Source organism: Saimiri boliviensis, chromosome 4 (genome assembly GCF_048565385.1).
Source record: "Saimiri boliviensis isolate mSaiBol1 chromosome 4, mSaiBol1.pri, whole genome shotgun sequence".
Classification (NCBI taxonomy): Eukaryota; Metazoa; Chordata; class Mammalia; order Primates; family Cebidae; genus Saimiri; species Saimiri boliviensis.
This window is the reverse complement of record NC_133452.1, coordinates 127107852-127135243: the sequence shown is the minus strand read 5'-3', so window position 1 is coordinate 127135243 and position 27392 is coordinate 127107852. Positions and strand designations below refer to the sequence as shown.

The 27392-nt window shown below is 34.8% G+C and overlaps 1 protein-coding gene across 4 annotated transcripts in view; it reads right to left on the bottom strand.

Moving 5' to 3' along the window:
- The window catches only part of COL21A1 (collagen type XXI alpha 1 chain), a 300511-nt gene that overhangs the window by 20958 nt on the left and 252161 nt on the right, over window positions 1–27392 (bottom strand). For all 4 annotated transcript variants that reach the window (XM_074398177.1, XM_074398176.1, XM_074398178.1 and 1 more), the window contains one exon: window positions 22980–23033. In XM_074398177.1, the coding sequence (XP_074254278.1) occupies window positions 22980–23033 (54 nt within the window). The remainder of the gene's footprint in view (window positions 1–22979; window positions 23034–27392) is intronic.

Sequence of the window (27392 nt, the reverse complement as noted above, 5' to 3'; positions counted from 1 at the left end):
CTTTAAATAAAGGCTTTTTGAAAAAGAAACCATGAGGAAATTAATCTCAGTTCTTGTATCATTCAACACGAGTGATACAATTAAAAGGATGCTTCATTTGAACACATTTGTATATTACTCATAATGAATCATGCAAGAAAATCTGTTAAATGAAACAAGCTTTGATTTAGCACAACAGTTCCACAAGCCCTCACAGTTTCACCACCTAAGTTAAAAATTAATGTAATGAAACTATTTCCTCCAACCTGAGCCTTGAAATACCCAAGAACCTAAATATTCAGGTAAAAAAAAAAAAAAGGCAATCTTTTCTCTTAATATTTCCCTTGCTGATGCAGTCATGAAGAATATGAAGAACACAGTTTGTTAAGAGACATAAAGAAGCAGAGGTCACTTTTACATGGCTGAATCCAAACGCACATGTCTCTAGCAACATTCAGAGAAAATTAGTGTTAATTCTATCAAGAATAAATTTAGCACATTTGTTAGTTGCACAACAGTTCTATTGTCTGTCTTTTCATGCATTACCCAAAATGATGATTTATCACACAAAACAAGCAGTGATTGTGCTTATGAATTTTTGTTTCTTATTCCATTTTCTTAGCACCTTTTAAAGAGACATTTTAGTTGAAATAATTAACAAAATTTATATTCATACGTATGCATTAACAATGAAGACAAGGAAATTGGGTCACATCCGTGTGGCTTTGAAAACCCTCTGCACTATCAGGACTTCCAAAGGAAAGCAGGACTCTTCAGTAAATCAGGGCAGGTGGTAGAGCTGCCATTGTCAATGAGATCAAGTGTCTTCCGTGACAGGAGGAGTCTGCCATTATTTTTATTTTCACATCTTATAAATACAACCTTATTGTATTTATAAGATGTGAAATACAACCTTATAAATACAACGCTTATAAATACAACCTTTATTGATCAATGTTCTAATCACAATTATAAGGCAAGACACAAGCACATAGTTCTAGTTTTAAAATCTGAACTTGGATCATACACTGGAATTCAGTCTGATTCTATTTAGCTCAATTCTGTTTGCCACTTCATTATACCCTTTGCTGAGAACAAGAGTGGTATGTGAGCAATGACTACCAACAAGGGACTCACAATCTAGTTGAAAAGACAAGCTTTATAAACATAAGTAGAGAATAATATAAAAACAATATAAATACCTTAAAGTAACAATGTAAAACATGATTGCAGTATACCTAATAAGCACTCTAAAAAATAAAGTAAAAGTAAAATCACTGAGTTATGACTATGAAATGAATTATATCTTCTTAGGCAGAAAATGTATATTATCAATGCAATCAATTAAGATAAACGTTATTCAGAATAAGTGCCTCCATAGCAATGAACCACAATTTGGCGTGAAACCACCCTGTGACCTCCTCCCATTCAAATACCCACACGCATATGAAAATTCGCTGAAAGTTGAGATTAATTTCTGAATTTATCTAAAATATGTCTGTAAATTTTCCTCAGAAGTGAGGTGAATATACATTGTTCTATGCCAGAAAATTGGTACAATTCTGTCAATGTAATAACCTTGGCCACCCAGAATTCTTAAAGGGTACATGCGAGTACCAATAACTGTATCAGACCTGAGAAGCTCAATTTCTTACTGGTCTTTTATTATTTAAAGTTTTCACGACTATTTAAGTCCCTGTGCCCTTACACAATCTGTGATGTTAGCAGGAATTAGTTACACAGATATCCTAAATCAGCTTCTGTTTCTGAAGTAAATCCCGGTGTCAGCTAGTTCACACCTTTTCCTGGAGACTAACAGTTATTCCCAGGTTTCCACGAATAGCACATTGGCTTCCACCTCCTCAAAGCCCCTGAGAGCCCACTTCCCCACTGTTTACTCCCTGAATTTGATTTGTTACTCCCTGGACTTGATTTGACACCTTTTTATCTGAGTCATTCTAATATTGAACTTGGTCTGCAGTAGAACATAGCCACAAATCTCATATTATTTCAATATATCTGATACTGAGATTACTTTGGGGAGATTCCAGATTTTAAAATATTCCTTTTCTTTTTGTTCATCCTCTCAAACTGGTCAAAAATTAACATACATTTCATAGATATGTAAAGAAGTCCTACTAGATATTCTATGTCCAATTATACTAAGAATCATTACTTCTTTTACAGATAGATACCAAGTAAAAATATATAAACACTATACAATATCAAAAACAAAATGTAGATCTGATTTATCTAAGGAATTCTTGGCAAAACTAACATAATACCACAAGCATGAACAGAATGCCAGATTATTGAGGGAGAGGTTAACCAGAGAAACTGAAATCATTCAGTGCTATATTAGTTAATAAATTTCTCCAAGATAATATTTTCCTGGGCTCCCAATAGGTATATTGAAATTGACTAAACTTTGCCAGTTTTACGTTAGCAGTAATATTATCCAAAAGCACTTGGAAGTTACTAGTTTGCTGATCCCAAAGTATTTAGTGACAATTATTTTATAGAGCAAATGTGTTTCCAAGGAGGGTATTTTCTATTTCACTGTGGTTTTGGGTTCAGACAACTGCGATAACATCCAAGTAAAGACAGAAACAAGTAAGAGTAAATGGACATATTTCCTCTACTGTGATTTCATTTTGTGTTTGAGGAAGAGCAGAAAGTCAGCCAGAAAATCCTGCATAATGTTGTGGTTAAAGAATGTTGACATAAAAAATGTTCTAGAAGCTTCTCTGTAACCATTTAAACCACTGCTGTACAACAAACACATTGTTGTTAAGAATAGAAATACATAGATCAGAACAAAGAGTTTGACTTCTATTTCCTAGAGAATACTTTGTAATAAGGGAATGTGTCTATGACAATATAACTTAGGAAAGACAAAATATCACATTATTCTCCCCATATACAATGAATGTATTTACTTTACCTATGGAATTAGACCATCTTAGATCAAATCTGCTTTTAAGTAATACAATATTTTCAATTCACTAAAAAAGATCTAATCCATTAATGGTGTTTTTATATTAAAATTACCTATCTTTCTACACAAATGGTAGATATATTTAATATCATTCAGCTATCAAAATATCAGAGGAATAATATATGTTTTCTTTTATTACATTAAGAAGTGATCTATTCATAAAGATTCAATGAAGGAAAAATTCCTGTGCTCAAACTATCATTCTCATTAGCTAAAAAGATTACGGTATGATAATCAGTAAAGAGCACAGTAGAAGCTGTATGAATCAGCTAAAAACAGGTGCTGGAGTCAGCCAGCCCATGTCCTAATAGTTGATACACTCCAGGCAAGTTATTTAAACTGTAAAATATCTGAATCCCAGTTTTCTTTATGGGGAAAATAATAGCCCTATCTCATGGAGTTGGTACATTCTATCAATTAGCTTTCACAAGTATTTAGCTTAGTGTTGGCACAATAATGAACAAATTTTTATAAATGTCTCTTCACAGCTCCTCCCTGACCTTTGAAAGTTGTGAAATACTTGAAGCAATTTTTTTCATGTCTCTACATTTTGTCCTCTTTCTCCATCTTGAGGCTTTTGCGGTTTTTTGTGTTTTGTTTTTGTTTTTGTTTTGCCTTTCTACTTTGCTTTTCCCTACTTTGATTTCCAAAAATGTCCATTGTATGTAGGATGATGCTAGCAATCTAAAGTTCCCCACTGGGGGGCGCCAACAAGTCAGCTTTGACACCGCCCCCCCAACATCCACCCCCCCATTCAATACCTTTTAATGTTTGGCTGATTTTGGTTACAGAGCAGTAATACTATCATGACTTTTGCTTTTTAAGTATCTTAAATAATTCATCACTATCTTTTCAGAAAAAAGAAAACCAAGAGTATTAAACATATTTGTAGTTGAACCCCCCAATATTTTTCAGTGCTTTTTTCCCCCCATAACTATCAGGCCATTATGAATGATTTACAACAGATTATTCTGTGGTAAGGTTAACTATAAGGAGAAGTAACTTAAAATCACAGTTGCCAGGCCTAAAAGAAACCAATATACAAGTACTTGCAATAAACCCTTGATAAGGAAATGACTGGTTTTCTATTACCATATTATGCTATAAATAATCTTTAAGGAAAAAAAAAAATCTAAGAATGTTGGATGAACTTATTCACCCTGGCCTGTAGACCAGGGCCTACTTGGGACTGGACCCAAATTACCCAAAGATAAACAATTTACATAGAAAATACTTCAGCCAATAATTGTAGGCTACTCATGTTTATAATAAAAGAGAAAGTATCACAAGTTTCACATTATAAGCTACAAAAAAGAGAATAAAGATATCATAGGAAGGAAAAGCCATTTGGAGTCCATTTTTTCTTTTTCTTTTTCTTTTTTTTTTTTTTTTTTAAGATGAAGTCTCTCTTGCTCTGTTGCTCCAGCTGGAGTGCAGTGGCTCAATCTTGGCTCACTGCAAACTTACGGGCCACTTTCAAGGCTACTCCCAGTAACTTGCTTTTTTCTACACCTAAAGGCATTTCTACATTTTTTTAAACCAATAAAATAGTCTGAACAATGTTACTGTTGCAAAAGCATCCTTTCCCTGGACAAGACAAAATCACAAATTCTTAGCAAATAAATAACAAACCTGAAAACTCAGATGAGGAGGAAGACTAACTGGAGAAGAAAGGAAAGGATTAAGAGATCTGGGACCCCCGCCACATGATGGAAGAGTCATGTAGCCACCAGAGCCCAAAAGGTCCAGAAAGACAACGTGCCTTTATATCCGTAAGTAAAATGCATATGAAATACACCTATGTGTAAAATAAAAACAAGCAAACATGTATGTATAGACATATGCAAAACTTAAAATCAACTCCATTTTGAAAGAAAACGTTCCAAAATAATACTAGAGTTGTCCTAAAATGGGCTCTGATCCTCTGAAAGCCTCAAAGTACAAACTACATTTTTGGGGGGGTCCTTTTTTGTTACTATATAATTCAAACCAAAATATGGTCAATTTCTCATTAAGGAGAAAACTGCAAGTGGATTTTTCTAAGACGTTTATAACTGACTTGGTACTGAATAGAAGTTAAATCTTTTCCAGAGAAACCTGGAAATTTTACTAATTTTTTTGAAATTTTACATATGACAGAGATAATCATATCAAAATATTTTAAAACACCATTAACCGTCCCCACAAAAAAATGAAGTTAGTTTGATAAAGAAAACAAGCTGAGTGAATTTTTAAACTTCACTAATTATACAATAAAAATAACTAGGGATTTGAAAATTATATATAATTTAATATCTTCTATATCTTTTACTTATAACCTCTTATTTTTGAAATGTATATGCTATTCCATCTAAATCTCTGTACTAGTTATTACATAATACAGCCCATTGTGAATGTTGTTTATATAATGTATATCCCATTTTCCTATAAAAAATAATGAAATGATAGACAAGCATTGACTAAAGTAAAACATTTAAAGAAAAATTTTTTTCTGTCGATTCATAACAAATTACCACACTTTTGCTGCATTAAAACAACACAAATTTTTTATCTTACAGTTTTGTGGGTCAGAATTCCAGCATGGGTCTCACAAGGCTAAATTTCTAGAGTCAGCAATGCTGCACTCACTTCTGGAGTCTCTCGGAAATAATCTGCCACTTGCTCATCCAGGTTATTGGCAGAATTCTGTTTATTGCAGCTGTAGGACCAAGGTAGCCATTTTCTTTCTGGCTATAAACTGAGGGCCATTTCCAGCTTCCAGGGGCCAAAACATTCCTTGGTTTACAGCCCCAAGGAATCTATCCTTCATTTTCTCTGTCTTCCAATGGGTCAGGTCCTTCTCCAGTCACATCTTTTTGACTGGCTCTTCTTCTGTATTTTTCTACTTTTGATTACTCATTATTAGACTGGGCCTCCTTAGATAATCTGGAATAAAACTTCCATCTCAAGTTAACTTTAACCACATCTGCAAAATCTCTTTGCTGTGGAAAGTAACAGGTTCCAGGGACTAAAATGTGGATATCTTCGAGGAGAGAGTTGTTATATTTTGCCTACCACAGAAATATTATCTAATATCCAAGGACCAGATAGTTTTTATGTAATTTAAATTCCTCCAAGGCATTAAAAGGGTGATCAAGTAAATTCAAATTATGAAGCCACTAAGTCAATAATAATAAATAATACTTGAAAAAGAAATCTACAAGCTGATGTGATTTGTTAAAATAAATGTAAATGGACTTATTATAATACTAGCAAGTTAAACACAGCAGCATGGCTAAGTAGAGATTGTTTCAGGAGGCAAGAAGTGTCCAATATAAAGAAATATATCCATATAATATACAATACTGATGACATCCCCATATTAACAATTTAGAAGGAAAACACACAAAATCATCTCAAAAGATACCAAAAATTCATTAAAAATGTGTCATGCAGTATTTGTGATAACTCCCAATAATCTAGGACTAGAGCTAATATTTGAAACCAAAGCCTGAATCAATCAGAAACCAATTGTAAACATCATACTTGGTGAAACATTAGACATTTCTACTTAAATTCAGAAGTAAACTATTGTCTATACTTTAAAACGGTAGTCACACTTATAGGGATATATCCCTCAGGAAAAATATTGCCTTAGTATGCAGAAATAGATATATAGCATTAATAACAGAGATTAGATTGATTTATAGCTATGCTATGAATGAAATGAGAGATTTTATATTATATCTTATAATTTAATATGGTAAATGTTCATATTATAAAGCTAAATAAAAGTTTCAGTGGATCCAATTTGTTGTTTAAAAAATTGTGTATGTTCTTATGTATTTGTATATGCAAAGGAAAAGTCCAGACATAATCTCATTAAATGAGTAACAATTATTACCTCTGGAAATGGGAATTTCCGGAATTTGGGTAAGTGAAGGCAAATTCAAATTTACAACACAACTTCTATACTTTTTGAGTACTTAAGATAAACTAAACATACATAAGAAGTGATGAGTAAAAATATTAGATACAACTAATAAAATGTAATCAAATATATAATACATAATAATAAACAGATGAAAAGTTGGTCCCTACAAACTTCATACCTTAAATGTCAAAAAACGTCTCAGAGTTTTCTTCTCACATTTAAATCATTCAAGGAATTACTGTTAAGCACTGGTCTTTCAAAATAAAGAAGTAAAGATACTAAAGGTTGTGGCTATCACTGGGTAAGAGAACCAGAACACCCGGAAAGAATTACGCTGCAGACGTAGAAATCAGAGCTGGAGGGGTCTTAATACACCTGCCTGCTGCGACCTCTCAGTGTAACACATTTGCTAAGTTTTCATCCCTTGGGAGGTGATTCTTGCAGGTAGTTTTCAGATATTGCTAAGTACACTCTGTTGGACAAAGGCATTCATGTTGCTTAGGGAAGGATAATGCTGTGTTTAAGGAGCACTTTCTTTCATGGAAGAGGTAGGACTTCGACATTTAGTAAAATTAGCTTTCCCAGGCAGCATTTCCCCCAATTTATCATAGTCACAGAACTTTTCAAAACCAAAAAAAAAAAGGTCATATATCAGATCTATAATTACAGATTGTTATTTTTTACTATTATGTAAAATTTTTTAAATCTGGAAAAATAATCTAAATATTTTATGAAAATTGAAGCTATAATAAAACCCATAAATTTAAATGACCTAATTTCTATCTTTGTGAGTATTTATCTTTCTTTCACATAGGCAAGTTTAGTCCTCTTCAGTTGCATATAGATGTATTTTTGTTTTACAAAATAATGTTTTTATTTTTGTCAATAAACACAAAATATTTTAAATATACAAAGGAAACTGAACCCATCTGGAAATATGATTTCATATTATCGTTTATGACAACATCAAAGCTTATGTAACCAGAGAAATACATATTAAAGCATATATAGCCTAAAAATATTAAAATGTCATTATTCTCTTATACCAATATCACTAAAACTAATTGTTCTCCTCCAATAGGTAACTTTTGTCTTCCTGTGTTCATATTCCTCTTTTTGATCAACCTGCCTCAAAGTTTCTATATCAATAGTTACTAAACTTTACATCAGACTCACACACAGTTGCCACTGAAAATGTACTTTCCTGGGCTTTCACCCCAAATTTTGATTTATTAGCAGAATGGCCCCAGAAAACTGAATTTTAATATGCATTTCTGGTAATTTTGAGGTACTCCGTAGATCAGAGCTTGATAAATGGGGTTATTTATATACATTTTTTCAAGAGCTATACAGATCATTTTCAAGAATCACTTATTTAAATATATTTACATTTATATAAATATATATTTATATTCATAGTGCAGATCGTTTTCAAGAGATTCTCATTTACATATAGTCTCGTTTATATAGTCTCATTTATGTATATTTTATATTTATATATAAAAATATTTTAATTATTTACATATAACTGAGACACTCTTGAAAACTATCTGTATTATGGATGTTAAGATGGATAGGAATCAAGGGGTTTTAAATGTATGATTATCTACTAATTAAATTTTTAAATAATCCATTTTATGCCCCCTGCTTAAAAACCATTATATATATTTTTCCACCAATCTTTAACCCTTGAACAAAATTCTTAACACTCTGCGTGTCATGAATAAATTTACTTATTTTAATGGATTTTAGGAGTTTTAACCCACCACAGGATTTTTATATACAGTTGACCCTTGAACTACACAGGTGGTGGTGGTGCCAAACTGTTGTACAGCTGAAAATCCATGATCAAGTTTTGACTCCCCCAAAATTTAACTTCTAATAGTCCACTTTTGGATGAAAGCATTACCAATAACATAAACAGTCAATTAACACATATTTTGCATGTTATATGTATTGTAAACTGTATTATTATAAGAAACTAGATAAAAGCAAATGTTATTAAGATCATATGGAAGAGAAAATTTATCTACTATTCGTTAAGTGGAAGTGGATCATCATAAAGGTCCTCACCCTCATCATCATGTTAAGCAGGCTGAGGAGGAAGAAGAGGGGTTGGTCTTGCTGTCTCAGGGGGTGGCAGAGACAGATGTGGAAGAGGTAAAAGGGTAAGCAGGAAAGGTAGGCACACTCGGTGTAATTTTGTGAAACCACACTGTAATTTCTGCCTTTTTGCTTTTCATTTCTCTAAAAACGTTTCTATAAGGCACCAATCCTTCTTCCACTATTTGCTTCAGTTTCAGTACCCATATCGTAGAAGTGTCCATGTTGTAAAAGAAGTCAAGAGCAGTCTTGAATAATCCAAACCATTCTGCCAGATTGTCTAATGTCAATTTGTTTTTAGGCATTGCTTCTTATCTTCTTCCCATAGTCTGGCACTGGTTTGGAGACACTCATCACCATCAAGTTGTCTTCTGTTAAATCCTCTGACCTGGGGTCTGTTACCTCTTGAATCTCCCCATGATCCCTATCTTCGGACCCTTCTCCCTTTACCTTCTGTTGTTGTTTTGCCATATCCAGAGTCTCTTTTGTGATCTCTCTGATTGGCTGTGTCATAAATCAAGTACAACATTTCGACACGGTTTTCTCCAGCAGAGTATTATTGTTTCAGGCAGGCTTCATGGCTTTTTCTAGAAGAATGATAGCATCTTCAATGGTGTAATTCTTCCAGACTTTCATGAAACTCTCTCCACTGGGGTATTCTTCCACAGCATTGACAACGCTTTTCACAGAGTACCATGTGTAATAGCTTTAAAGGTCCTTTTTAAACAATCTAGAGGCTGAATTAGATACACTGTCTTAGGGAGCAAGTAGACCATTCAAATGTCATCAGCATTGAACTCATGGGGTTCTGGGTGGCTGGAGGCATTGTCTAATATCAAAAGAACTTTAAAACGCAGTCCCTTACTGGCAAGGTACTTCCTGATTTCAGGGACAAAGCACTGATGGAAACAATCCAGAAAAAGCATTCTCACCCAGGCTTTCTTGTTATACAACCAACAGACTGGCAGCTGGTGTTTATATTTTCCCTTCAAGGCTTGGGAGTTAGCAGCTCTATAGAAAAGGGCAGTCCTGATTATAAACCAAACTGCATTTGTACAAAACAGTACAGTTACACTATCCTTTCCTGCCTTAAATCCTGGGATTTGTTTCTCGTCCTTACTAATAAATGTCCTTTGTGGCATTTCTTTCTTCCAGAATAGGACAATTCTGTCTGCATTAAAAATCTGTTCAGGAAAATATCCATGTCTCCTCGAGTTTCCTAGTAGCATCTGAAAATGCTTGTGCTGCTGCTTGGTTGGCAGAAGCAGCTTCTCCTGTGTTTGACAACTGTTAAGCCAAACCTGTTTTTAAAATTATCAAACCATCCTTTGCTGACATTAACTTCTCCTTTTAGATCCTTCATCCTTATTTTGCTTTGTCATATAATAATTTTGCTTTTTAGGCTGGGCACGATGGCTCACGCCTATAATCCCAGCACTTTGGGAGGCCGAGGCAGATGGATCACCTGAGGTCAGGAGTTCAAGGTCAGCTTGGCCAACATGGTCAAACCCTGTCTCTACTAAAAACACAAAAATCATCCAGGCATAATGTCGCATGCCCATAATCTCAGCTACGCAGAAGGCTGAGGCAGGAGAAATTGCTTGAAGTCAAGAGGCGGAGGTTGCAGTGAGCTGAGATTGCACTACTGCACTCCAGCCTGGGCGACAGAGTGTTACTCCATCTAAAAATAATGATAATAATTTTGCTTTTAAAATTTATATTTGTGTCTATTAGTATTCCTTTCTTATAGCAATCCTGCATCTACATAAAAGACATATTTTCAGTATAAGAAGGAAAGGTATTTTACAAGAAGTGCAAAGTTTTTGCCCCTGCCAGCATAGCTGCCGTAACAGTTTCACAAATGTCCTTTTCTTTTTTTTTTTTTTACAATGGTCCTTACGCTGTATTAATTTATCTCAAAATGGTGGGCAATTGCAGCAGCAGACTTCTGTCTATAGTACATATCAAGCAATAAAAGCTTTTCTTGTAATGTCACAACTTTTTTTCTGCTTTCTGGGAGCACTTCCAGAATCACTAGAGACACTTCCTATGTGTTTCCTGATGTTACTCAAAGTTTATAGTATTGCACTAAACAATGAAAAATATGCAAAAACCACAAGAGATCTTTTTCTTTGAGACATGGTCTCACTCTATCGCCCAGGCTGAAGTACAGGGGCACGATCTCTGCTCAAAGCAGCCTTGACTTCCCTGGCTTAGATGATCCTCCCACCTCAGCCTCCAGAGTAGCTGGGACAAGGCACATGTCACCACATCTGGCTAATGTTTGGTATTTTTTGTAGAGATGGGGTTTTGCCGTGATACCCAAGCTAGTCTCAAATTCCTGGGCTCACTCAAGCAGTCCACCCACTTTGAACTCCCAGAATGCTAGAATTATAGGCATGACACCGCACCTAGCTGAGATCACTTTTTACTGTAATACACAATTTATTGGAATGATAAACTGCTGCCATGGAGATGATTAGCATCACATGGCATTTTAAGCTGATACTTGCAACAGGTGAGCTCACCACATAGCAACGGGAGGTGGCTGTGAAATTATTACAGTGATATAAAATGCACTATACTTAATTTTAGGCAATGATGATTTAATACTGCATATTTACATTTGTTTACATTTATATCAACTGCAAATGGCACTATATATGCTCTGTAAATGTAAGTATATGTAAGTTGTGATAAATTTTTAAATTTTACTATAGGAAATAATATAGACTAATATCTATATATATATTTTGCACTCATAATTTTTTATTTTTAAAAAATATTTCTATGTGACATGGTTTACCCACAAGTTTTAAAAATTGTCAAAACTCTCCAAATGTTTTTCACTATATGTACTGAAAAAAATCCACAACTAAGTAGACCCATACAGTTCAAATCCATATTTTGAAAGTCAAAGTCTGTTTGCATGATATCAACCCATGAAATCTAGACTTTATATCCTGTATACATGGTAAGTTTCCTCTCACCCATTCTCTTCAAATCAGAGATGAATTTAATCAGTCTCCATGTCACTGAGACTACTGAGCCTACATGAGCAACAATGAAATTCTATTTACTTAGAGGATATTCTAAGAATTAATCATACATCATTTCATATTATTCCTCTTGAAATTTCAAGGCTCAATAAAGCCTCTTTCAAACTATAAAGAGATGGACAGAAAAGAGAAAAATCAAATAAAACACTTTAATACTTCTCAGTGGTTCTTAAAATAATTTAAAAGATTTCTTAGAACAACACAAAAAAATGAGAGTGCCATAGACACAGAGCTTCTAAATTTAAAATCAACAATGTTACTTTATGATGTTGTTTGATAGTAGTCCAGTTTTACTATGTCAATGATATTTATGCCATTTATAATAGGAAATAATCAAACAGATCTGTGCTTAAACCTGGTGGGACTTTATTAATTAACCTGTACAGATAATGAGCCAACATTTGCTTTGTGAGGTCAAAATTAAGGACACAATATTTTCACAGTCACTACAATGCCAAATATCATATTGTAGAAGACCAAAAAGTTACAGATATTGCTTACAAATTTAGTCAATCCTGCAGATAAACTGAGCATTTATATTATCTTAGATAAAGCCTACTTCAAAATGCATTGTAAGAGTTATACTCAGATTCTAAAACATAATTACTACTATAGTAATATATTATTTTAATAGTGTTTTATGTAGTAATACTGTTTTGTAATAATCATTATATACATAACTACATTATTACAACAATAAATACAATTGAATTTTCAAATCGTACTATCCAAATTGTTACATGTGGGTTGCCTTCACACTAAGAACTGCTGTGTGAAATTTGTAATAGCAGAATATGAGTTTCAAGTTAAAGTTGGTTTACTCAGCACATACCAAGTATGTGCCACTCCTGGGGCCTGAAAAAGGGGTGAGAAAAAGTATTAAAAATCTGTAAAAAATACTTAAACATCTTACCATAAAACTACAAATCAAATAAAAACAATTATAGAACTAGCGGGTTTTTTCTTCTCTTTCTTTTCAATCTAAATACAAAATACAGTCAAGCAGGCAAAGATACCTCCATCTTACAAGCATAATAAAATAGATTAATTTCACATGAGAAATCATCACAGCAATTCAATATTAATGTTCCCCAATAATTTTATGCACGTATCCTGTGTATATGCATTAAAACGATATGCCAAATAATCACACCGCAAAAAAGGTGATGAAACAAAAGATCTACTTGTCTCTTAAGTACATGGTAACTTGGACTGGCTCAGCAGTAAACATTACATCATAAAGACAAGCATAACATGTGGTTAAGCAAGAATTTGAAAGGCATGAGGAAAGGAAACAATAAAAGCCTCTATAAGCCAGTGTTGCAACCAGACTACAGTGATCCACACGTCTTTATTCCTGGAAAAATGAAACAGCAAACATTTCCAAAGTAAAACTGCTAAGGCTACCCTTAATTAAGACACTCACCTCCATAGATCCAGGAAGGCTGGCATCCTTTTGCTCCTTTTCATGGAGCTCCAGGTATCTCAGCTCACAGTAGAACCCAAACCCTGCCTACAAATTTTCACTGTGAGCCATAAATCTCCCCGTACACAATGGGGCTGACTGGTGAGCAGAGAACTAGAAAGCAAATGCTTTAGATTGCCTGATGAAAAACGTTAACACCAAATACAACATGCCATCAGGATTGAGCACCAGAACAAGAATAGGTATGACAAAACAGCAGTTGAAACAATTCTGTAGGTAATTTGGTTGGCAAGAATTGGCCAAAGAAAATTAACTGGTCAACATGAGAACTTGGTCTAAAAGAGGATTCAGTTAAAAATGAATATTCTCTGTAACTGCTCTTTCAACTACTGGTAAATTTAGTCTACTGCCGCCCTCATATTGCTCTGTCCTCACCAACCACCTAGCTGCCCAAAATAAAATCAGGATGATTTTAGGAAAAGTAAATTCCAAAATATTAAGTTAGGAAAAGAAATTTCCAAAATATTAAAGACACTCAGAAAGAACCTTGTCCTTTATTCTTAGAATAAAAATTAAAACGTCTAGCAAAATTGTCATCTTTTAAAAAGAAAAACACACAAAAAAGCATTCAAAATCTAGGCCTCAATTTTTGTTGTAGTATAAAAACAATAGATATTCATGGGGAAAAAAAACAAAGGCAAGAAAAATGCAACGTAATAGATACCAAAAACCCAACTGGGGAAAAATTAAGCAAAGTAATTGAAACATAATTGAACCATATGATTTGTATCCATGCAGATCCTTTTTATGCATACATGTTTATATATTTCTTAACTATTATATATAGCACATTAAGTATTATCTATTTAAATTGTTTCAAATTTTTTAAAATGATAAATAATACAAAGAAGAAATATGGGCTAAAAGTTACTAGATACAATAATGAAAATGTAGGAGAGTGAGAAATAGACAAATTAAGTTTTTAAAAATACATGAGAATTTAACAAAATTGATAGCTCAGAAAATATTGACTGGAGTCTTGCTTTTAACCAAATTGTCATTGAAACCAACTTGTTTATTGACTTGCCAAAATCCCAAATATTTTTGATCAACAGATGCTACCAACAGTATGCAATATACACCAATATGTATTAACATGCATTTTTACATAGGTTCATTACTATAAAATGATTAAGAATTAGACTAAATGAAAAGCCTAGTATACTAGTTTCCAATGGCTGCTGTAACAAATTGCCACAAACTTGGTTGCTTTATACAACAGAATCTTATTCCCTCAAAGTTCTGCAGTGCAGAAGTCTGAAATCAAAGTCTTTTTAGGGCTATGTGTCCCCCAGAAGCTCAAGGGAAAATTCCATTATTTGCCTTTCAATTTTTGATTGGTGCCATCATTCTTTGGCTTGTGGATGTATCCCTCAACTCTGAGCCACCATGATCTTATTACTTCCTCCTTCTATCTGTGTAAAATTTTCCTCTGCCCCTCTCACACAAGGACACTCATGATGACATTTATGGTCCACTGCATAAGCCAAGATAATCTCCCTATGACAAGATATTCACTCATATCTGCAAACGCCCTTTTTTTTCAAATAAGGTAATGTTTACAGATTCCAGGGATCAAGAGCTGATGTCTCTGGGGAGGGTAATTTTCAACCTAACAGAGTCTTTGCTCTGGCCTTCAAAAACTCACATTCGTCCCACATGCAGTATACATCCACCCCAACCCAACATCTACTAAAGTCTTAACTTCCTATAGCAAAGTTCAAATTCTTATCTCAATAATAAATCACTCAAAAGTCCCAAATTTTGTTATCTAAATCAGGTATGGGTATGATGCATCCTGGGACAAAATCCCTTTCCATCTGTAAACCTGTGACTTCACAGCAAGTTATCTATTTCCCATTTATAGTGTTAGACAGGCAAAGGATAAGTTATTGACATATGCATTCAAAGAGAAGAAAAGAATCAGTGATTTCATGCAATGTTGAATCCAGCAGAAAAAAAAAAATCATCACATTTCATGACCTAGGAACACCCCTGTGGGCTTGGGGCCCTGCCCTCTGCGCCAGCAGCTCTGGCCCCAGTGCCCACAATTTCAGCCTTGGAATCACTATTCTTTTTTTACTTGAAAGATAGTACATCCTGCTTCCTACCTGTAACAATTCTGAGCATCCAACAGCCTACCCTCATTTTATCTTGTATCTATACCTTTCATTCCAAACTGGCAGAGTTACTTCTGATATAACATTTCAAAATCTTATAATTCTCCTGTATATATAATGGGGATTTACACAATTAGACAAGAGGCTTCTCCCCAGGTTTTTTTTGGATAATCTCATATCTTTATTTGTGGTTTCCACTGGGCTGGCTGAATTGATTCATGAGTCCTATACCTAATCTCTTTAGCACTAGCAAACTTTGTCCAGTCACAACTTTAACCTTGTTTCCAGCATGCTTAACAGTGAATCTGCTACTTTTAACATTTTTTTGTAATCTGTATAACCAGGATATTTCCCACATCATCACGCACGGTTCCTTTTTGCTTAACAGTGCTTTCCTCAAATATCTTTTTCTCCTCATACTTTACTATAAGTAGTAAGAAAAAAAAAATGCTCTATCTTTAGCACTTTGCTTGGCAATCTCCTCAGCTAAATATACAAGTTAGTCACTTACAAGTCTTACTTGCCACACAACTGCAGGACATAATTTAGCTAGATTTTCTGCCACTTTATGACACAGTGTCACCATTCTTCCCATTTCCTATAGCATGTTCCTCTTTTCTCCTTTATCAACAGTGCCTTTAATGTCTATTCACCTAGCAACAGTGTGCTGATAATGCTATACATATTTTCTTTTTCTTTTTTTTTTTTTTTTTTTTTTGAGACAGAGTGTTGCTCTTGTTACCCAGGCTGGTCTCGATCTCTCGACCTCGTGATCCACCCGCCTCGGCCTCCCAAAGTGCTGGGATTACAGGCTTGAGCCACCGCGCCCGGCTCATATTTTCTAATATTAGAAACACTTTTGCCACCATGACCTTCACTTCTTCACTGAACCCTCACTATCTGTCTTTAACAATCATATTTCTACCAATAGTCTGTTCAAGGCAATATAGACTACTTCTATCATGTGTCTCAAAATTCTTACAGCCCCTATATATTACCCAATTCCCAAGCCACTCCACATTTCAGGTACTTAGGCACTTAATTACTGGAAACAAAATCGGAATCAGTCAGGGATCCTGCAGATAAACAGAACCAACTGAAATATATGAGAGTATGTATACATACATACGCGTGGCAGAGATTTGTTGCAAAATATTGGTTTATGCAAGAATAGGGTATGGCTAGGCAAATACCAGTCCATAGAACAGGCAATTAGAAGGTGTAAGCTGAAAACTCTGAGGCAGGAGCTGACACTGTAATCCATGGAAACAATTTCTTCTATCTCTAGGAAACTTCGGTTTTGCTCTGAACATTCAACTGACTGGATCATGTCCACCAAAAAACCCAAGATAATCTCCCCATCAGAAGATTTAACTCAATCATAGTCATTTCTGCAAAGACCTTTTTATCCAAATAAAACAACCTTTACAGGTTTCAGAACCTAAGATCCGACATTTTTGAGGGAGAGGTATTTTTTAATCTACTACTACTAGTATTTACAGAAATTTATCTAAAAATTCCTTGAATCTGACTCACCATTTTTTATTGAAATTAATTTCTATTTTTACAAGCCTATTATTTTCTAATTATCTCAAAACATAGACCTTTTCTTTAAATGCCTTTGTAATTACTTAGATTTGTTCCTTTTGAAAATATTTTAGGATCACTTGCACTAGTCAAAAAGACTCTTCCTCTTCAATTCCCTGCTTACTGTTTGGTCTTCCCCTGTATTCATCCATGCAGTAAGACTTTTGAGAGTCATCTCTTATCCTACTCACATCCAGTAGATCCTCAACCCCTGCTTATACCTCTATAGTTCATTTCAAATCAGTCCCACTCTCCCCCTCTTCCCAACTCTGACTATACTTGCTTTAGTTGTTACTAGAGGTGACAGAGCTCACTAACTGCCACCAGTCAAAAGTTTTAAACATAAGACCTAACACTATAAAAACCCTAGAAGAAAACCTAGGCAATATCATTCAGAACGTAAGCATAGGCAAGGACTTCATGACTAAAACACCGAAAGTAATGACAACAAAAGCCAAAATAGACAAATGAGTTCTAACTAAACTTAAGAGCTTCTGCACAGCAAAGAAACTATCACCAGAGTGAACCGGCAACCAACAAAACGGGAAAAAAAAATTTTGCAATCTACCCATCTGACAAAGGGCTAATATCCAGAATCTACAAAGAACTTAAACAAATTCACAAGAAAACAACAAACAACCCCAGCAAAAAGTGAGTGAAGGATATGAACAGACACTTCTCAAAAGAAGAAATTTATGCAGCCAACAAAAATATGGAAAAAAGCTCATCATCACCGGTCATCAGAAAAATGCAAATCAAAACCACATTGAGAAACTATCTCACGCCAGTTAGAATGGCGATCATTAAAAAATCTGGAGACAACGGATGCTGGAGAGGATGTGGAGAAATAGGAACACTTTTATACTGTTGGTGGGAGTGTAAATTAGTTCAACCACTGTGGAAGACAGTGTGGTGATTCCTCAAGGATCTAGAACTAGAAATACCATTTGACCCAGCAATCCCATTACTGGATATATACCGAAAGGATTATAAATCATTCTTTTATAAAGACACATGCACACCAATGCTTACTGTACCACCATTTACAATAGCAAAGACTTGGAACCAACCCAAATGCCCATCAACAATAGACTGGATAAAGAAAATATTACACACCATGGAATACTATGCAGCCACACAAAAAAAGGATGCATTCATGTCCTTTGCAGGGACATTGATGAAGTTGGAAACTATCATTCTCAGCAAACTGACACAATAACAGAAAACCAAACACCACATGATCTTACTCATAAGTGGGTGTTGGACAGTGAAAACACATGGACATAAGGAGAGGAACATCACACACTGGGGCCTGTCAGGGGTTGGGGGTCTAGGGAAGGGATAGCAGGGTGGGGAGGATAGAGGAAAGATAGCATTAGGGGAAATACCTAATGTACATGACGGGGGGATGGATGCAGCAAAACACCATGGCACATGTACACCTATAGAACAAATCTGCATGTTCTGTCACACGTACCCCAGAACTTAAAGTATAATAATAATAATGTTTTAAATAGGTAAGTAGGGCTCCCATTACTCTCAGAATTAAGTGCAAACAGCATTACAACTGAAGCCCTTCCTGGTTTTGCCTCTGCCTGTCCCTAAAACCTCACCTACAGTTTCTGTCGCTTCCATTTCATGTACTGCAGGGCAGCCTGAACTACTGTCAGTTCTCAGAATGTGCTTTCTTTTGTTTCTGTATTTTGGAACATGCATGCTACACAATCCTGCCTGGCCAGGGCAAACAGCTAGCTCACTCACGTTTATCATGCAGAATTTGGCCAAGAGTGTTGCATTTTTAAGAAGGCAACCCTATTCATTTTAAATCAATAAATTATATGTGGATTATATCTCATAATGTTGGGTTTTTTCCTTCTTGTTTCTTTTAAGACAGAGTCTCCCTCTGTCATGCAGGTTGGAGTACAGCGGCATGATTTTGGCTCACTGCAACCTCTACCTTGTGGCTTCAAGCCCTTCTGCCACAGCCTCTAGAGTAGCAGGGATTACAGGCGTCTACCACCATGCCTGGCTAAGTTTTGTATTTTTAGTAGAGATGGGGTTTCACCATATTTGCCAGGCTGGTCTCAAACTCCTGGCCTCAAGCAATCCACTTGTCTTGGCCTCCCAAAATGCTGGGATTACAGGCATGGGCCTCCACATCTGGCCTGCAATTTTTTTTTTTTTTAAGAATGCATATCTTTCAGCATTCTTATGTAGGGTTATACACACCTTCCCCCACGTTACAAGCTCCCCGCGTGCCTACTGTCACAACACTCACACTGTGTTGCCATCTACTGGCTCATCTGACTCCTTGATTAATCTTCACATTCTCCTCAATTAGTACAATGTCTGATACAAAATAGATACTCCATAAATACTGTTGAATAAATAATTGAAAGAATGTAATCCTTAAACATAGCAATTCATGGTTGAAACAAGTTAGAATAAATCTACCCAGTGTTAGATCTGAGTTTACAGTTTCCTGAATGGAAGTTAATTAGGTATAATTTACCACTTAGAAAGTAAATTACTTTTAGGATTGAATTACTTTTAGGATTGACAAATACTAGCTTTCAAATTCAAAGTATTGACATGTGAATGTACTTGTACTTTGATGCAATATAATCATTTCCCAATAAATTGTAGCCCTGGACATTAATTTTAATTCTGGCAGTTAGTGTTCATATGTATCAATCTGCTTACAGGGATGAATCACCATTAGACTGGCATAAGCTGTGTTTAATTAGCTTTAAAGTATTTTTCTAAGAGCTTCTGTCCTTCCATCTGGAGCTCCATTAACTTTCTTGGCTGCCGCATTATAGAATAAAGTGAACATACCCTTTATAGTAGAGCCAAGTCATTCATTACAACTACTTAAAATCATTACTCCCACACAATGGAAGAATCTTTATTTGTGTCACAAAATCCATAAACTTTAGGGATTTTTTTTTCTATTTTCAAAGCTTTTCTACAAGTGATAAGGATTAATTTGCACAGAGTAATAAAAAACAAGTTTTCATTAATTGTAGAAATTTAAAAAAAAATAGCTTGTAATGCTATCTGCTCTTATTTGGAAGAAAATACAGACCAGAAGAATTGTTTCCAGACATCAGCAAATTTGAGATGCTTAACCTATTAATTGCTTTCCTAAGAGGCTGCATTTCCTGGCATAGGAAACTTGCCTTCCTCTTTGCCATTCATCAAGAAAGAGAGGGGAATGGAAGAAAAGATAAGAAAAGAAGTAAAGAAGGCTCTTCTGTCTTTCCCAATCCATTGGGCTGGAGTAGGTGAGTCTCACTCAGAAATTCCCAGTATTCTATCCACTAGATTTAGAAGGAAAGATTTCATCTCAATAAACTCTGCTACCCCAGGCACATTATTCCCTGCCTCAGCACCTTGTTTGTCTATCTTTTTCAACTTGGCAATTTAGTTAGGCAGTCACTGTTTCTCTCATCACTGAAGCTAAACATCATAAGGATGTAATGAATATTGGAAGGAAAGTAAAAAAAAAAAAGAAGGAAATGGTTAAACTCGAAAGGGCCACACTCCCTGAAATGGTAAATTATTCTAGCGCAAAAACTCTACACAAGAGTAAGTTTGAATAAAGTGGGAGCAGGCAGGGCCAAAACAAGCCCAAATCGGTGTCTGCTTGGGGATAAAAGTGAGAAACATGCAACTGTGGGAAAGGAAAACATCATCTAAGCACTCCTCGTTTTATATTTAATATTTCTTTTCTCTGTTTAGGTTTTATTACGAGATTTCAATAGCATTATGTTCAAAGTAAACATGTACGCCTCATATTGAATTATGGTCTACACAGACTTGCTGGTCAGCTTGCCCTTTATAACATTGTTTCTACAGGAAAATGAGTTACAGATTCCAAATAACTGACTCACAACCGTTTAGAACACAGTCACGTCCTAAATTATACCCAAGCTCTCATGTCTATTGTCTCTTATTTCTGTCTTCCTCTTTTTCCTTCTCTTCTTCCCATTCACCTTTCTCTCACTTCTTTCTTATTCTCTCTCTCTTTCTCTCTCTCTCTCTCTCTCTCTCTCTCTCTCTCTCACACACACACACACACACACACACTATACTCTGAAACAATAACATAAACAAATAATCACACCCAGTCGCATATCCAGTTACCAAATCTCATAATCCTTCTTAAATAACAGCAAATATGGCTCAAATATTTGCTCCATGCCTATTAATGTCCACTCGAGGCCTTCTACTTCATGCCTACTCTGTCAAAACAGCCTGCTAACTAGTGCCCTGTTTCCTGTTTCTTCTCCTTTCCAGTCATTCCATGCACACCAGAAGCTCATACAGTGCCTCCAAAACACTTCTTTTTACTATGTTATCTTCTTTTTCTCACAAAACTTCAGTGACAAATGAATAAGGTTTACTTTTCAAATTTGCAGTCAAGAATCTCCATTTTATGGTTCTAGCCACGTTTCTACCTTTCCTTTCTAACACCCAACAGAGACTCTTTCTCTGTAGATTCCGGACCTCATTAATATCATTTTATTATTTCCTGGGCACACCTTTGAGCATCTCACATATGTGTCTTCATTCAGATTAGTTATCTCTCTCTCATCTTCCTTTTGTTCTCAGTCATCCTCTCATGAACAAATCTAGTGAAACAATTTTCTAAAATTTTCCACGTATGCATCACAACAACCCTATGAAGTAAGCATTATAAGCATCTACACCATTCGCACTTACAGAAAGATATACAGGGATGTGAAGTGGCTTCTCCAAGCTCACAGTCCTGAAATGTAGCAGTAATCATCTCCAAACTCTGGATTTCTGACTCCATATCAGATTCATATTTGGTACATACTATAAACAGTGTGTAATTATGGGCATCATTTTTTCAGTCTTCCAAATTAAATTATAAGCTCCCAAAAGGCAATAGCATTATACAGAACTTGCCCCAGTGCATAATCATACACAGGAAGAAATTCAATGAAAATTTTATCAAGTAACTCTAAGAGTAGCTTAATCCCTCTACCCTATTTAAGAAGCATTGGTGGTACCTCTCTCCTTTTTACATACGATATTTAAGGTCTGAAATCTCAAATGAACGCTTTGTGATAAATGGCAATGTATCTAAGCCACTACTTCACTTCTTAACCTAGCGCCCCACAAAGCAAATTTCAGATTTCTTGAGGGTAGGTACATTTGATGAATAAAATGAGATCCACTGGTATTTAAATGTTGGCCATGAGTTGTAGGAATAAAATTTGGGGGCGAACTATATTTTTAAAACTTACCTGAAGTTAAGAATCACCTGGAACACTTGCTCAAAATATAGATATCTAGGATTCAGATTCAGTACTTTAGTACTTTCTTAGTCATGTTTCTCTACCCCTGATTTTTATTGAGCACAAAATCCCAAAGAGCATACTGTGAAACAATAGATGAGTGGTAAAGTGACATTGACTAAAAGCTCAGCAGCAGACCATGATGTTTGTGTTAACCATGCATTTGTTTGGGCATGAGTGCTTGCGGTTGTGACTCATACTGTTTGCAAAATTCTTCCTGGTTTCTGAAAGAGGATTCAACATTTCAATATTTTATGGTGTTTCACAAAAAGCTTCTACAATATCTGAAATCTGGAAGTCACTGGACAAATAATAGAGGATCTGGGAGAAGAATTGAAGGAGTCAAAGGATTTCATAACAGGAAAATAACTTCATCTTTTAGAACTAAATGAGAAGGTACTCACTGGTTCTCCCCGTGGTCCGTCCTGCCCCGGAGTACCAGGGGATCCTGCTTCTCCCTTTTAATGAATTGAAAAAAGAGAATTCAATTTTCCAGTCTGCTTACTAAATAATAGTACATAACATCACATATTAAAGAACATTAGATACAAGCAGAAAAATATAAATTACTTCTGAATTATTGATATTAACTTTTCCTGACATCAAATAACTTTTTCAGAGATTCATAAAGTGATGATATAAACAAGAAAAATGTGCATATAATGGCAGATAATTAAGTTAGAAAATAACTGTGGTACTGTATAGTCATTCTTATGAGAAGAGACCATCTTATCTCCAATGTAAATGTACCGATATTCAGTATCAGTCTTATCCATATTTACTTTTTCATTTTTACTTTAAAATTGATCATTATATAGAATGTAATTTGAGCTTGCCTCCAAAGAGTTTTAAAGTCAAAATAAAACTTTTATTAGGAGTGGAATTATATACAGATTATTAGTTGAAATTATCTGGCACTTTAGTATATAACTTTTTAAAATAAACATCTAAAATGCATATTTTAGGTAGTTGTTAAATTGTAATTATTTTTAGTTATATATATATATAACTGTTTTTAGTTATATATATAATATCTGCAGATTAGGATAACTATTAAACTGTCTGAGCAAAATAAAGGATAGCAAGGGAAGAGCCTGCTGACATACATACACACAGGTACAGACCCCCAGACTCTTTGAAACCTAACAGTCAATATGAGTCATGTATTTGTTTCTGTCCAGAAAAATGCTGCATCATAACAAGCAAAGTTCTCTGCAAGCATTTTGCCACACTTGTTTCATACCAGAAAGAACATTTTATCCCAGATGAAAGCAAGACAGGAAGTAAAATAAAAGCATTTTCCTGTAAATGTCTCAAAAACCTGAGTTGAAATAAGTTTAAGGGGGAAACAGTCTCAGAATGTAATGCACTGAAGCATATTACAACACTGTCATCCATAATTTCATATTCTAATGAATTTCCCAAATTACAGAAAATGAAGCACAGAAGAGCCCCTAAAACTCGGCAAGCATAATCAGCACTTAGAAAAAATTCAACCATATCACTTTATGTAAACAACAATTCTCCCACTTGTACAAATTCCTGCATTTTATTAGAACAGAAAAATATCAACTAAAGCCAAATATTTCATCTGTACCAGTTTTATTTACAAACACTACATGACAATCGAGGATAGAAGGAGCAAAGAATAATGATTTCCTAGAAAAATATCAACTAAAGCCAAATATTTCATCTGTACCAGTTTTATTTACAAACACCACATGACAATTGAGGATAGAAGGAGCAAAGAATAATGATTTCCTAAAAATTAACCAAGTTAGAGGGAGAGAAGTTATTGGTAATCCAACAGTTCTACAGAAAAGCATATAAAAATATCCGAGGAAAAAATGATGGCTCCACTTAGTTTGAAAGTTACAGTTTTAAAAGCCTGAAAAATTCAAGGCAAGGGATGTGTCGGGTCCTAATACTACAGAGAAACAATGAAATGTTTTTATCTGAACTCATTACTCATATCAATGGTGAGAAGAAATCTCTCATATTAGTAATTCTCAAATTGGTCCTCAGACTACACAAGATCAACTTCTTCATTTCACATGAGAACTTCTTCAGAATGTAAAATTTCAAGCTATACTATAGCATACTAAACCAGAATTTCTGGGTGGGGCCAGCAGTCTGTGATAATTCTTCCAGATTATTCTAATGCAACCATTTGAAAACCAGCACTACTGTAAGTCATTAGATCATTTAACTTCTCCTACTTCCAGATACTGTCATATGTGACTTATAAAACAATCTGTAGTTTATATTTTCTGTATATAAAATAAAGAGGTTAAGGAAGTTGCCGAATAGTAGAAACAATTAATCTAAAATTATTAGGTTGGTGAAAAGTAGTTGCAGTTTTTGCCATTAAAAGTAATGGCAAAATACATGATTAGATGACTACTTTGATTTATAAATAAAATCTCTGCTTTTATCTCTTTGTCCAGTGACCTACTATCATTTTATTTTAATTAGCAGCCATTAGAAAAACATAACTAGACATTAGCAAGGTTTATCAATAATGAAGTTCCACAGCTATTTGAGAATTTAACTTATTGTGTTCTTCGTACTTTATATTAGACACTTAACATAGCAACTGAATAAATTATCATATTCTTTATTTTCTATAGCAGTGATTCTCAAAATTTAGCTTCATCTGAATTACCTGGAAGGTTTGTTAAACTGCAGACTGTGGGCCCCAACCCAGAGTTCCTGATACGGTAGATCTGGGGCAAGTCCCCCAAATCTGCCTCTCAGATGAGTTTACAGAAAGTGCTGAGGCTGCTAGAATTGGGACAGCACTTTGAGAAACATTACTCTAGCCCAGATCTCAAGACAGACCTACAGACTCTTTCTGCATTTACGAATTCCTCTCTTCTATGAACTACTATAGCACTGAATAGCTTTTCACTTAGCACTGAATTTTATGATTGCTAGGATGTTCAGCATGTGTTGTTTATGTATGCTATTTGCTTGACTTGCACATTCTTCAAAGGGAGAAAACTTAATTTATATGAGTTTTTTTTTAATCACCGACAATACTTAGACTAGAGCCAAACATAATATAGAACTACAGGTACCCTTCTTTACAATCATTGGAGTATATCAAGGAAGGAGGAACAGACTATTTATTCTTAAATGTTCAGTTTCAAAGAGATAAAAGGAAATGGGAAAAACGTGTGGATAAGTTCTACCATTTACTGTTGGACAATTATGCAGTTAGTTATTACAAGATAATAGCCAGTTACCCTTACCTAGGAATATTCTCTTCATTTTATAATAATGGATTTTAATACTATTTCATCAAGAAATGAAAAGATAATTTCTACTTGGCATTTTCCTTGAAATAATCAAACGCAAGATAGAATCAGCTTGTGAAATTTAGTATTCCAACGAGAACTTACCCTGATCACTTGATTGCTTTTATGACCTGGATAACCTGGTGCAGATCAATTTGTTTGGCATTTGAAAAAAGCATATAACATGGCCCCATCTCCAACTTAGTGTTTTTCTATTCTGTTATTAACTCCCTTCTTGATATAATATAATTCAGAAAATGTGATGCTTAACATTATTCCCCCATCAAATTTCTATAGCCAATGTAAAAAATGATTTATTCCACAACAAAATAGTTATTGAACAAAAGGAAATTTAACCAAAACCAGACATGAAACTTGCAATGCATGTGTATTTCTTTTCACGCTACGGTCTCTGGTATTTACCCGCAAAAAAAAAAAAAGGATGGAAAAAATAATTTGGGTTTGCTTATAGCAATCCTGAAAATCAGGTGGGAGATATGGTTTACTGATCATGAAAATACAATTTAATTTTGAGGAAGATCTTTGCTTTGTTATCATAGAAACACTTTATTCTGACTTTGATCTTATGGTCTATTTCATTCTTCGTTTGTAAACAAATCTCTAGCATGACTGCAGATGTACTGAAGATGTAAGGGTGAGGAAGTTTCTCCTGGCTGGCCAAGCAAACAGACAGAACATTTGGAAGGCATCATGCACAGCAGTGAGCGCACAAACTAGGCCTGCAACCCTCACTCTCCATGAAACTAACTGCGTGTGTTTGACTAAATCCCCTCATCCCTCTGAACCTGATGTGATGCGTAAAAGGCCATTAATATTCCAAACTTCTTCAATTTTGGTTTTTTAAGAAAATAAAGTTAGAGCCTTTGTAAAAATGCCTTATGCAACTCTCGGCACAGAAAGGGAGATCCACTGGCACCAAAACGTTGAGGTTTTAACAATCCTTTTTCATGACATATTTTCAGCTGTATTGTTTTCAAATAATATATGCTATTTCAGTACTTGAACTGCTACAGTGTGTCATTATTATTCTGGCAAAATGAGTATTTTTAAACATAAGGCCAATTCTTCTTTATTCTAGTTAAAATATCATTAAAAACATTAGGGCCACCAGTTTCATCATTATTTTCTAAACTAGGAGAGAATATTTGGGTATAAGATGATTTCCAACAAGTTGGCGAGCAGAATTTTCATTGGTTGTTAGTTATGGCCATGTCACCTTGGACAAATTATTTACTCTAGTTCTTTGTTTCCTCATCTGTGAAAGGGTAATTTTTTTCCTCTTACCACTCATGATTTAGGAGATTAATGAGAAAATGCATGTACCGTGCTGTAAAAAGAGCCAAGCTCTTGGAAAGTATCCAATGAGTTACGCTGTTTGTTATAATCTGTCCTTTCCTGTCTTTGCTTCTTTGCATATCCAGCTTAAATACCATATTTAATTATTTCAACCACTTTCTAACTAAAATTCTTGCCCTTTACCTCACTCTGCATCCACTG